Source organism: Xyrauchen texanus, chromosome 31 (assembly GCF_025860055.1).
Source record: "Xyrauchen texanus isolate HMW12.3.18 chromosome 31, RBS_HiC_50CHRs, whole genome shotgun sequence".
In the NCBI taxonomy this organism is placed as follows: Eukaryota; Metazoa; Chordata; class Actinopteri; order Cypriniformes; family Catostomidae; genus Xyrauchen; species Xyrauchen texanus.
This window is the reverse complement of record NC_068306.1, coordinates 17,137,365-17,151,598: the sequence shown is the minus strand read 5'-3', so window position 1 is coordinate 17,151,598 and position 14,234 is coordinate 17,137,365. Positions and strand designations below refer to the sequence as shown.

The following is a 14,234-nucleotide window of genomic DNA, read 5'->3' as shown; positions in this document are numbered from 1 at the left end:
AATGTACGATGCCCATAGGGGGTCTTATTCATTGTGAAACTGTGTTTTCTTAAGGGCATGAATCACACTGAATGCTTAGACTTTTGGCTTTTGACTAGACTGCATGGGCCACCACTGCTATTGAATGAAATCTAGTAACAACTTTGTGCACTTGTGTAAAATTATTTATTATGTAGAAAAAGTAAGAAAAAAACACACACCACACACACACACACACATAAATGGAGCTTGTTTCTAGATTTGAAAAAATTGTTTTATTTCAAATGACATACATTTTAAAAGAGGAGTCAAATCAATGCAAGTACTTGTTATTTAGCGCAACATTGAAGCTCACTTTAGAATCAACCAATAAAAAAATTTGATCAATATATTTGTGCTGTACATCTGCAAAACTGGGTACACTGAATGCACTAAGCAATAAAATACAGCATTGATGATTTTTTTTTCTTAAGCCAAACTTTTGTCAAAATGACAATGTAATTTAAAATTCATTACAATATTGCTAGGCAATTAACCTTAAAAGATTACATATCCTAAGTGTTCTAGCATCCTACATTTAGACTGCAAGGTCTATAAGGATATCAGTCTAAATTAACATGATGAAGAGAGACATGTATCTATTAACTTAGAGTTCATGCACTGTTCCTTTGCCACATCCCACCTAATAGTTTGCATGAAATGTTGAAATCAACTCGGTCCAGTCATCCATCCTCCTCATCTCTGGTCCTGTAGTTGCATAGGCTACTGGCTAAACACTGGCACTTTAAATCCTCTGAATGTCCTCATATCTGCTGCATTGGTTTTAAGTGTTTGGATACCTGTCAAATACCATAGAAAATTACAATAGATTTTTTGGTAACACTTTAAAATAAGGTTCCATTTGTTAACATTAGTTAATGCATTAGGTATCATGGACAAACAATGAACAATATATTTTTTACAGAATTTATTAATCTTTGTTAATGTTAGTTATTAAAAAACCCTTGATCCTTTATTTGTGATACATTTTGTTTGGCTCATCAGGTCGAGTTCAGAGTACATTGTGGTACACTGTCAGCTTACCTGAAACTCTGTCCCAGTGCATGCTCTGATGTCATCTGGGGTCAGCCCTTCCCAAATCTCAATGAGAGTTAAACCCTTACTCTTATCTACATCAAACACTGCCTAAAACAGATCACATCACAAATCAGGCTGTTCTTGAAAAGATGTATGCCATTTTAATAAACTATTCTGTCGTGCAAGGGCAAAACACACTAACTAAACATATTGTCAAAACTGAGTTCCGATAACTGAAATCAGGTCTATGATCTGTCCTGTGACAGGTGAGTTTGATGATCAGAATCAGAGAAAATGGAGTGTGAGGATTGCAGTTACTACAAGATCCAGTCTATCCAAATAACTTTGAAGCAAAAACATTTTTTTACAGTTTCAGTGTTGGTGTAGTTACTACATTTTTGCCTTTGTAAGGCAGTACTTCTTTTGAAAACACTATCCTTTACTAACCTTTTCAGTGATTATACGATCAACACATTGTTTTCCAGTCAGAGGGAGTGTGCACTTCTCCAGAATTTTATGTTTTCCAGCCTATGAATTTAATTGTTCACAAAAAATGTTAAAACACATTGACAGAGTGAAGATTTGAAGAGTATTTCCTCAGAAATGGTGTTGTTGTACCTTGGCAGAATGTTCCATAGTGACGACTACTTTTGTGGCAGCACTAGATACCAAGTCCATGGCTCCACCCATGCCCTTTACCATTTTACCCTGTAAGCATCACATTGCACATATCAACTCAAGCAAATGCCAAAGAAACATATCTGCATAATATGAATGAATGAATGAATGAATGAATGATACAGTAAAAGGCAACATGAAAATCATACTGGGATCATCCAGTTGGCCAGATCTCCATACTTTGACACCTGCATTGCTCCCAGCATGGTTAGGTCAATGTGACCACTAAACAAAAGAGGCATGAAATGTGAAGGTAAATGTAACATTTATGGAATGACAATAATATTTTTTTATTTGCCCAAACACTGCATTCCTGCATTAACTGTACATTCTTAATTGGGAGATACTTACAATAAAAAGAGAGACTTTACTTATTTAAAAAAAAAATCTAATTTTGTCTGCGCTAACAACAAAGAACCTTATAGTTTTATCACAGATGACTGATGTATTTATATATACTAACCCTCTGATCATGGCAAAGGACTCATCACTGGAGAAGTAGGCAGCTCCTGGATACACAGTAACTGTCTCCTTTCCTGAACACAAGCAGCACCATGATTTGAGTTGTATAAAGTGATTTTCAGTAAACATACACTTAAAAAGACCCCCAGAGGATATAAATTAATAATCCATCAAGAAATATAGAATAGTTAACAGACAGGGAAGTATGATACAAAGATGTAACTGCACCAGCATTGATTAAATCAGGATCCACGTCTCTCTCTGTGGGATAAGGACCCTAAAAGGACAAAAAAGATCATGGTATCACAAGGGGAAATTAATTTAGCTGAAAAATATTATTTAACATAGCTCAGGTTATTTATCGATGGAAGCTCACCAGTCCTAAAATTCCATTCTCACTCTGCAAGTGGACTGTGATTTTAGAGCTTATGTAATTGCTGGCCAGCATGGGGATTCCAATACCAAGATTTGCTTGGGAGTTAGAAGTCAAGGCATGTTAAAAAGTATGACTCAATTATGACTCTATCTGTCAATCTATCTACAGTGCATTCATATACTCTTCAGAACCCTTATTTTATTTTGCAGCCTCATGCTAAAATGCTTTAAAAAAAAATTAAAAAAATATCCCATCAGTCTACACTCCATACACCATAATGACAAAGCAAAAAACAGTTTTTTGATACATTTTCAAATTTATAAAAACTTAAAAACTTAAATATCACATTGACATAAGTATTCAGACCCGTTGCTATGACACTTGAAATTTAGCTCAGGTGGATCATCTTTGAGATGTTTCTACACTTTGATTGGAGTCCACCTGTGGCCAGGGGTGAAAATTTCATCAAAATGTTGGGGGGACAATAAACATAACATTTCTCAAGAGCAATTTTTGAAGGGGACACCAAGGGTTTTTTTTGTCGTTGCCCTGTTTGCATTTGTATTATTTTATTTCTTAAACAATTATTTTAAGGATATATCATTGTATTATTTACAATACAAATATTTTAATGATATTTTAGGGGGGACAACCCTCAGATGGGGGACCCCCCCACCGACCGCCCCGCGATTTCCGCCTACGCCTGTGGCAAATTCAATTGATTGGACATGATTTGGAAAGGCACATACCTGTTTATATAAGGTCCCACAGCTGAAAATGCATATCAGAACAAAAAAAAAAAAAAAAAAAAAAAAACACAGCCGGCAGAGCTCAGAGACAGGATTGTGTTGAGGCACAGATCTGGGGAAGGCTACAAAACATTTCAGCTGCATTTAAGGTTCCCAAGAGTACAGTGACCTCCATAATTCTTAAGTGGAAGAAGTTGGAACAACCAGGACTCTACCTAGAGCTGGTCGCCCAGCAAAAATGAGCAATTGGGGGAGAAGGGCTTTGGTAAGAGTAGTGACAAAGAACCCAATGGTCACTCTGGTTGAGCTCCAGAGATCATGTGGACATGGGAGAAACTTGCAGTAGGACAACCTGTTATGTCTTCATGTAGACAAGAAAGACTAAAAAGATATTCCTTCAGGAAGCTTTAATCAAAAATGCTCAGAACCAACAGGACAACTAAACATGCACATGTGCAGCATTCTCATGGTTCTCTTCTCCTCCCTCATTACATAACTACCACCAGGATACTGCTTGCCATCTAGTGGTGTATTAATGTAAGGACATCACACAGCCATCACTGCAACACTCCACCGATCTGGTCTTAATGGCAGAGTGGCCAGATGGAAGCCTCTCCTCAGTGCAAGATGTATGAAAGGCCACATGGAATTAGCAAAAATGCACCTAAAGGACTGAATGATGAAATGAAGATTGAACTATGTGGCCTCAGTTCCAAGCGTCATGTCTGGAGGAAACTAGGCACTGCTCATCACCTGCGCAATTCCATCCCAACAGTGAAGCATGGGGATGGTAGCATCATGCTGTAGGGGTGTTTTTCAGTGGCAGGGACTGGGGGACTGGTCAGGGTTGAATGAAAGCTGAACGCAGAAAACACAGAGATATCCTTAATTAAAATCTGGTCCAGAGCACTCAGGACCTCAGACTTTACCAAAAGTTCACTTTCCAACAGGACAATGACCAAAGCACAGAGACGATCGAACATCTCTGGATAGACCTGAAAATATGTCAGTATCATATTTCAGTTTTTTCTTTTTAATAAATTTACAAAGTTTTAAAAATTCTGGTTTTGCTTTGTCATTATGGGGTATGGAATGTGGAAAGAAATAAAATAATTTAAAGCGTTTTAGCATAAGGCTGCAACATAACAAAATGTGCAAAAAGTGAAGGGGTCTGAATACTTTATGAATGCACTCTATCTGTCTATCTGTCTGTCTGTCTTCCAACCAGCCAGCCAGCCAGCTTTGTCTGTGGCCAGGTAGCTAAAGGATACCATACATCCCATCCTCAAATTCGAGGGCAGCTCGCCGGATGATCCTCTCACGGGTTAGATCTGTTTCATGCTTGATTTTAGGCTTCTCTGCCTGGTTGGACTGAACCCTCCTTTTCTGTAAATGAATGCATTAGACTAGAATGGACATCAATTATTATTATTTGCTGTAAAGTTAAATACAAGAAATCATTCTGATATAAATCACTGAAAAAAGCTCCTCTGATCAGAGCAGGTAAATCTGTTTCTCACCTCAATTCGTTTTTCATAGCTGGCTCCTTTTACTATCCTGTCTACATAAATGCTGGGGACGTGAATGTCTTCAGCAGCAAAACTTCCAGTATCAACAATCTCCTCAACCTGTGGGCCACAGACAAAAGTAAAATCCTTTTCATCCTATTTATAGCAACAGACACCCAATATCTAAACTCACAAATGACAATGCCACAAACTCACAAATTGAAAAGTCACAAACCTCCACTATTGTGACTTTGGCTGCTTTACACATGGGCTGGTTGAAGTTTCGGGCAGTTTTCCTGTTAAAAAAAAATTGAGCATGTGCACCAAAGTTTTTAAAAATGTGGATAAGGTTTTGTGATTGTGTGTGATTTTCTAGAAATACAGTAATTGACCCTTCGCTAAGCCCCGCCTTAAAAGCACTTCTGACCAATCCTGTATTAGCGGCTGTTGCCCTGCCACCATTACTCTGACATGTGAGAGCCTATGGAAGAAATGTTGGTTTGAGTACTTTTAAGTGGAATTTTATAGAAAAAAATCCAAAAAATGTAAAACGCATTGTTGCCGGTGTTATGGTATTCTGGATAAACTGAGGATCATGGTAACTGGGGATGTGTGCTTGCATGTGAATAATTTTACTTGTCTTTTCAGCAGATCCGTTCAATGTGAATTGCCAAGGAGCACATTAAGACAAAAGACACACATTATAACAAATTGTTGGTATCATTATTAAGCCACATTGTTTCATAAATAATAGGCCTGTCGGTCTAGTGGTAGCATGTCTGCTAACCATGCATATTGACCTGGGTTCAAATCCCATGTATGCATGTGCAGACAATGTTGTATGCTTATGACTACCCATGACACTGCCAAAAGTTGATCTTTTAAAACAGTGGCATTTTTTTTTCTAGAGAGCAATTACAAAGGCCAAATTGATGGGTGAGAATAAATAAGAATAAACTCTGAGAAAGCATGAGAAAGTTCTTCAGAAATTTAATGATATTGTTTGCTTGGCCAAATATTTTGAATTTTAAATCTTTAATTGGTTTGACAATATATAAAATCCTCTATGTATGTTTAAATGTATTTTTCAAATTTTTGTCTCAGTAATTCAAGCATTCTCATACAATTCAACAGATTATACTGTAATTTTGTTTTACAAAATTGTTATATCTGTTAAAAATACATTCTGTCTGACCTGGATTTGAACCCCAGTCAATATATGCACCGCTAGAAGGACCAATATCCCAGTTTTGTTTGTCTTGCTATGATTTTCAGGTTAATCAAGTCATTTTTTAAAGTGTAGTATTGAAACATATCCTCAGCCTATGATGGTTTAGTGTTGCAAATAAAATAATTCCCCTTGTGATTTACTGTTCTGTAATCGGCAGTTCCCATTCAAAGAAATGTTCCCTTACGACTCAGTACACTTGACATTACATTCTGCTAACGCAAATGGGAGTGTCCTTCTACACAACCTTGTTGAAACCTCTCTACAATAATGGCAATATTCTAATATTGGCTATGGTGTTTGAGCAAAGCTCAAAGCTCAAAGCTTTTAGGCGCAAAGCTGTCCACTATAAAAGCAGGCACGCAAGCACCATTCTTCAGAATATCCTTCTTTCACAACAGCGATTCATCTCTAGTCTAGGGGTGAATGTGGCTCAGGTGGTAGAGAGGGTTGGCCACTAATTGCAGAGTTGGCGGCTCGATTCGAGACACTGAACCCCAAGTTGCTCCCAATGGCAGGCTAGCACCTTGCACCTTTCATACCTGAAACTCATACATTTCTTAAGAGTGATCAGACGCAGGGCTCACTCTGTCTATGCTCAAAGTTTATGTTGCAAATTTATCTTTACCTGAATCCGGCACCTCTATAGGAAGACATGATTTAATCATAATTCCTAGGGGGCGGGGTAGCTAAATCCCCCTTACCCCCCTCTTCTGTCATTGGTGTGTGAATGGGTGAATGAGACACAGTGTAAAGCACTTTGAGGCAGCTAAATCCCCCTTGCCCGGCTACAGCCCCGACTTGGGACCTAACTTGGTCCTAAAAGTGCTCTCGGGGCCTCCCTTCAAGCCTCTGGATTATGTTGAATTGCGTGTGCTTCCTCTTAAGACTGCATCACTGCTGGGTTTGGCCTCAGTAAAATGGGCTGGTGATTTGCAAGCACTGTCAGTTAAACATTAATGTCTGGAATTCGGTCAAAACCACTGTCAAACCCAGAAAATGTTATAGGTTACAACGACACTCTTCAGAGCGCAGGTGGTTCAAGACTTCAAAAACTGGATCAATGCTACGGTCACCCTGGCTTACAAGTCGCAGGATGCGAATTGTCCGATTGGTGTTAAAGTACAGTCAACCAGAGGCGTGGACTCTTTATGGGCATGAACGAACAGTGTGTCCTTAAAAGACATATGTTTTGCAGCAGGATGGTCATCTCAAAACACATTTGCAAGGTTTTACAACCTAGACATAATGTCTCTCTCAAAACAAGTCCACTATGTCTAGAGCACTTGCTATTTTATTGGCCAAATATATACTTATATCTTTTAAAGTACGGGCTTCCTGTCACTTTACAGAACCACCAGCCTTTGGACTGTTGTGCTCCCAAAGTTGCAAGCACTTCATTAAAAATAAACATTCTTTCCAAATGGGTTCGTGAAGGGGTTGATCACAGTTCATATATATATATTCTGAGTCTTCCCCTCCTGGCTGACCATGAGGGGCATTCTCTTGCGGCATACTCATGTCGTCGCCATCCCGTGAGACTGCTGCGTCATGTTTCCTCTCTAAGAAGGTTATGTCGTGTAGTGCGGCATGATTCGGTTCCCCATATGCATTAGCAGAACACAATGTCAAGTGTACTGAGTCGTAATTGAACATTTCGGTTCCGTATATAAATTCGGTTCCCTTAGATGAAGGGAACAAAACATTGCGAATGTTGGCCGCACTACAAGACTCAAGAGTTATTTGAGTTGCGAGCGATGGGCCCTTTGTCCCTCAGTCAGGAATGGCGTTTGCGTGCCTACTTTTTATAGTGGACATCTTCATGCCTAAAAGCGCGGGGGCTCAAACACCATAGCCAATATTAGAATAGATGTTACTCTGTGAAACCGTGAAAATCACACTTAAACTGTATCAAATTCATTAGAACAGACATCAATGAAGCAACTCAGTTTAATAATGATAGCCTACATACCAGCATTTTTATAATGTGCAAAACGTCTCCTCTTTGCTCCTTGGCAATTTACGTTGAACGAATCTGCTGTGTAATTAAATGTTTTTCTCTTTACAAGTGACTGTAATAATGGTTTGCATTAATTCTGATTCACAGTCTACACAGCTTTTAATCAAATTACTGTGTAATTTAACAATTTCTTTTACAAAAAAAAAAATATGATAAATATGCATTACAATGTCACTCTTCAAAAAAAAAAAACAGGTAAAAATATTCCGTTTATTAGAATATTTTGCCAAAACACGCGTCTTCACTGCTATCTCCAATCTCACATTCATTCCAATGGGGAGTTCTGCAGAGCTTGTCAGAGCCAGCAACCATATCTAATGGGAGCAGAGCTAAGCAAAGGGTCAGTTCTATGGATCGCTATGCAGATGAAGACTGACACTTAGTGGACAATTTATGGAACAAATTTTAGGGCTTCTTAACAAAGCATTTAAATTCAAGATAAAATGGAAAGATATAAAAAACAATGATAGAGAAAAATGGTATTAACAGACAAACAACAAACTAATCATATCATAAATTCTCCAGCAAATATTTCAATGTATGAACCATACCTGAAAACAAGATTCCCTGCGTTGTCACATTTCCAGGCCTTTATCAAAGCAAAGTCACCAGTGATGGCTTTTTCCATAACATAATATCTGCCACAGAACTCTTGAACCTGCACCAAACAATCAAATGACAAAAATTTTCATGCACTTTTTGTATTTGTGATTTTGTTTCTAATCCAGAAACAAAAAACCTAAAATAACATTGAACCTCCCAACCACAATTTCAAACATTTAAGTTGTAATAGGCTATTTCAGATGTATAGCTTGTATAACAGAAAACAAAGCAAAGGTGATTAGAATGTGACAATTATTGACAGTGATATGTTATCACCACACCTCTCGGCTCTCACTAGCGATGGCAATGCTGCCATCTTTGTTATATTTTATGGGTGAGCCGCCCTCCTGGATGAGAGTGCCGTACCCGGTGGGAGTGAAGAATGCTGGGATGCCTGCACCACCAGCTCGTATCCTCTCTGCCAGTGTGCCCTGTAAAAGAAATGTAAGCGCAGCGTAGTTCTAGCGGGAAGACTAGCAGCTGTACATCACACCATTAGCTGGGTAATTCCTTGCCAATCGCATGTAAGCTGTTGCTTTATAAGTCTGCTCACAATCTATCACATTGCTGTTTCAGTGTGCTAACACGGCAACCTCCACCACCCCACCACCACCAGTTGAGCCCCGTCCCGCGCACGGGGGTAGGCTCCTCGCCCCTGCCTCCTATCTCCGGCAGGATATGACGGTTCCGAGTACAACTCCCTCGGACCGCCAAACGGGGCCTAAGCCAAAGAGAGACATTACATTTCTGTTTTATATTCATCAAATAAATGGCATCTTAAACCTCACTCAAGCCTGCGTGTCTTCCCGATAGAACCAATATCATTATAGTTTATGGATTGTACTTCAAGCTACATGCTTAAAAATAAAGGTTCTGCAATGCATCTCTGTAGCATTTTAGGTCCAGCAAAAAAACATTCTATAATTACCATAATAAAGTGACAATGTAGTTCTTCACATCAGTGTATTAGATTCTAGCATATATTTAAATGGTATTCTAAAGAACTAGAGAATTCAAAGTAATTTGTGGACATTTATATCACAACTAGCTGTAAAGTTAATTTATATTATTCACTAAGAGTGTAATACATTTTAAGAAAGTAAATATTTAGTTGAGATATGAAGAGTAAAAATATAAAGGGAGGACAATATAAAGAGAGGCATGGATTAGATCACTGGATCCATTACATTTAGGTATGAAACAAAAACAATCTTCCAGTTAGTAAATTAAAGCAATTAAGGAAGTGTTTTACCTGAGGAGTTAGCTCTACTTCCAGCTCGCCTGATAGATATTGCCTCTCAAACTCCGCATTTTCCCCAACATATGATGAGATCATTCGTTTTATCTGCTTGGATTTCAGAAGCAAACCCAGGCCAAAGTTATCAACCCTGTCATCAGAAACAATTACAATCAAGATATTTAGTCACACTTAAAATCACATTATGCATTGGACCAATGTTCCTTTGAATACAGATTTTATTCCTGAGGCCCCATTCCCTTTCTCCCTAGATCTGATAAGATTATTTTCCACAAAAGTAACAAAATAAAATGAACAGCACACCTATAAAACACCTAAAAAAACAGACTTTGCGCTGGATGCTTGAAACATGACAATTCTATTTATGGGCATTTTCTGCACTGAAAAAAATTGGAGTGGGGTTTACTTAAAAAAAACCTAGTAAACAATTTCTATGACATTGCTGGTAAATTTAACAGACCATATTTTCAAGTATGCTACACACATATCTTGGTGGCTTGAATTAGAAATTCTCAAGTAAAATTTACTTTGCAATACTCTGCTTCAAGTAACTTGTCCTCTCTCTTTCTTCACACATTCTTCTCAAACAATATAGCACTGAATTAAGCCAAGCCTTTAATGCTTTTTTTTTATGTACTTAGTCATGTACCACATGACTTACGGAAGCCTTCCGCAGGGGATCCTAGTGCCTGCTATGTAGTCTATCCTGACCTTGCTTTAATAGCGATATTAATATTCCACGCTGGGACACCAGCTTCGAAAAGTGAAGTCAAATGTACTTATTTTGTTTATGTGTGAAATTTACTCGAATTTGCAAATAAATATGACATGGTTTTTTACTTAAGAACTGATACATGATGCATTGTAAAGATAACAAACGATTGTAAATAATATTTACTTATAGCTAGAGCATACATTTTTACATGTTTGAAATGAGTACAAATTAATTTACTTGGTATTTTTAAGTTCATGCTTTTAATTATTCAATGCAGAAAGTACTTCACCACATTTCTTTTTTTTTTTTTTTTGTGGGCAGTTATATACTTGAATTTTGTGTGTTGTGTTTGGATCCTGTACCCACATTCAGCATCTATTTTTGGATGTACATACCTTTTTTTTTCCTCAGATAATTTTCCAGACATATTGTTTAACAGTATTTGACAGGAACCGACTGTAAACAGTCCAGTGAGTTTGTCCACATAAGGGAATTCTCTGGAACCATTTTGCCCCTTCACTGATATTATGGACACATTAAACAGAGAGCTGTCTCACCCAGCATTGTTGCTCACAGCCGTGATGCCTTTTACTCCTGTTTTCAACAGACCACTGATTAAATTCTCTGGGATCCCACACAAACCAAATCCTGGAATAGAAAAAGGGGGAAATAAGCACACACAACAATACTGCTTGGCGTATTGTTCCAATAAATATATTTACTATGTTCTATCCATAGCTAAAAGATATCAGTGGAGGCAATACCAGTTAACTGTATGAATGCCTTATCAGATAGGACTGAATCCTTGTTGTTTAGAAATACTTGTATAGAGGCCACATTCAGTGGGCACCTTTCTTGAAATGGTATTGCTTTGAAAAGCAAATTTCCTTCTAATACCTCCGACAAGAAGCGTTGAGCCATCTGGAATGTCTCTGATTGCCTTTATGGGGTCTGTATAAAAACATGCACTCCATGACTGGGAGGTTGAGAATTGAGAGCTGTTGCATTCCTGTGGAGTGATATGACAGGGAGAGCATGACACTCTACTGTGGGTACAATTCAAGTGCATAAAATAGATGATACTCTTTTCTTTAAATGTGATACAATTTTTTCAGTGTTAAAATACTTTCTCCTATCCTGGCTTAAAGTGCAAAGACAATAAATTATAAGTAAGCCAGTCGATTGGTTGATATCCCTGAATAGTGTAATCACTGTCGGTCAGTGGAATTTTCATAACATTGCCCAGCAGCAATGGCTCAACCAATGGCATTACTATGGCGTCAATGGGGAGGGACTATCTGTTTGCCCAACCAATAGAATATGGTGAGAGTGTTACCTGAGGATACCTGTTTGAAAAATTTTAGAGTTCTATTTGGCGACACTAGTGCAGAAATGACACAATGCACCTGCAATGTAATTACTGCATTCTTGCATCTAAATATAATTAATTAATAATACTTCTGGAAAAACTCTCTGAGGAGAGGGTGAAACGAAAATAACACTCTAAGCAAAAGTTCAATTGGTACAAAAATTCAAGTGAGATGATATGATGTCACTCACATGTTTCTTTTAGTGTCTTATTAATAAAATTCAGAAAGAAAGTGATGAGTTTTGCGATTATATGTGCAACGGAAAATGTGCACAATGCCAAGGTTCATGCGTCACAAAAACCCTGAAAGTGCAATTTGTTCATGTTGACATGCAGGGATTCTGTACAAACAATGTTACTGTTTACACAATGAGTCAAGAGAATTTGTTTGACCTTATTTTAATCTGTCCCACTTTTAATTGAAAATACTGTATGTATTTTTACAATCATTTCTGTTCTATGTTAACGTTAACTGTTCAAATAATTTGTTTCAATATACCAGAACCAGTTAGGAAAAAAAATACAATAAAACTGTATAAAGATGCTTATATCTCTTTAAGATTTTTGTGGAATTGTCACAGATGAGTTCAGTCCCTTAAAACATAACAATAAATACGTAAACAAATAAGTGAATATGATTATATTAAGAATTGCTAATTTCAGGGACACAAAGTATGCAGTTCCCAATGTCTCAGCATGCTCGTGTTACTTACCTTACCATGACGAATACAAATATATCCCTGAGGTCTTGATAATATAAATTTGCCTTTGAGAAAAGTATCTGACCTACATAGTAATCTCTGAAATGACATTTTCAAAAACAACTTAAACTTTTTACGGAAAAGCAATCACTGTCTACCACTGGACCTGGATCGATACTGCTCAGTTTTAGCGGTGGGTAAAGGGCAGGGTTCAGGGGATTTAGGGACAGTTTGTAGAGTACTTGTGTACTGTGTCACTAGAGACTTTTGCAAACAGACATGCAGAGTGAATATAATCTTAACTTGCAGCACTTAATATGTCATAAGTAAAATGTAATCAGTTAATAGCTCCACATTTTACAAATAGATTAAGTTTCTTTTTCCCATAATTGGCTGCCATACATAAATAGAAACAAACATCTATTCCATATTTACGACAATACAATATCATAAATAACTATTTTCAGTAACTTTTTACTTTAAATGATAATCAAATTACAATTACATAACCTCTAGCAGATACATTTCATTATTGAGGGGTAATGCCTTAATACAATGCATTAGGAAATTTGTTTCAAAATTTCCACTTCCGGTGTGGGTACCTCCACTTGGTATATAGAGGTCTTTCTACTATGGAAGTTATAAGAGCAACCTTGATCACGTTTACATGCTAGTTAACATACTACACACACTATGGACCAGCAGGGTTAAAGGTAATTCCCTTTTAATGGGTTTGACAGCTGAAGAGATGTTTCCAGTGTGCCACAATAACAGCACTTGGGAGTGAAACGAATGCATTCTGACATTGGACACCACTGGTTAGTTAAAGACCAAAGGTATGGGCTGTTGACACACATCTGATCAACTGGGAGTGAAATTTGTCTGCCAGCCTGAAATTTGAAAAGAGTTGACTAAAAAGCTGCTAGTCAACAAATACATACAAAATTAGATCTGGTATTTTTGACAAAACTCAGGCACAGAGAAAAGAGAATACTAATATTATCTCTCATTGGGATTAATACACAAAGACAAATGTAACAAATGCATTGAGCTGTTATTTATGTCTGTGAACCAATAAATATTTGACAATAAAACAAAACGTTCTGAATACATTCTGAATCTCCCACCTTTGCCCCACAAACTTTTTACTACATGTGCCTGTTCTCAGTATTGTTGTTGAGTCTCAGTGGTGAGTTTGCACTGCAAGGCCCCTTCAAAACATGCTCTGCTTTAGTCACGTGTAACTATTCGCCACTGCATGGCCACAACATCAAACAAACAAACAAACAAACACATAAATAAATAAATATATCTGCAAAGAGATATCTTGGAATGAAATTGATGCCTTTCTAAAAACCTAAATACACCACACTAATTTTGCAAATATTTGCAGCTGTGGAGGGAGAGGAAATAAATCTCAACACTGACGGTTCATATTATCCTGTGGATTTGTCTAATAGCGCGCAACATGCACGTGACCACAAATGTTGATTAACGAATCGCGTGGCATT

At 37.5% G+C, this 14,234-nt stretch overlaps 1 protein-coding gene across 1 annotated transcript; it reads right to left on the bottom strand.

Moving 5' to 3' along the window:
- Window positions 1-257: 257 nt before the first annotated feature.
- On the bottom strand, window positions 258-12,923 carry LOC127624658 (succinyl-CoA:3-ketoacid coenzyme A transferase 1, mitochondrial-like). The gene is made up of 17 exons (XM_052099480.1): window positions 12,736-12,923; window positions 11,551-11,662; window positions 11,211-11,301; window positions 9,933-10,068; window positions 8,962-9,111; window positions 8,629-8,735; window positions 5,065-5,125; window positions 4,842-4,949; window positions 4,593-4,707; window positions 2,573-2,667; window positions 2,425-2,473; window positions 2,198-2,270; window positions 1,884-1,959; window positions 1,675-1,764; window positions 1,504-1,584; window positions 1,063-1,164; window positions 258-818 (listed from the first exon to the last, which is right to left on the bottom strand). Exons 1-17 carry the CDS (start codon window positions 12,832-12,834, stop codon window positions 783-785), a joined length of 1,581 nt encoding a protein of 526 aa, XP_051955440.1. The 5' UTR covers window positions 12,835-12,923; the 3' UTR covers window positions 258-782.
- Window positions 12,924-14,234: the final 1,311 nt, after the last annotated feature.

Bases quoted from the DNA above. Each gene is read 5' to 3' on its own strand.
- LOC127624658 (XM_052099480.1), bottom strand. From the start codon at position 12,834: ATGTCATTTCAGAGATTACTATGTAGGTCAGATACTTTTCTCAAAGGC. The intron at 8,736-8,961 runs GTGTGGTGATAA...TGTTTGGTGCAG, and splicing joins TCGCTAGTGAGAGCCGAGAG to GTTCAAGAGTTCTGTGGCAG. The intron at 2,474-2,572 runs GTGAGCTTCCAT...TTGTCCTTTTAG, and splicing joins AGAATGGAATTTTAGGACTG to GGTCCTTATCCCACAGAGAG.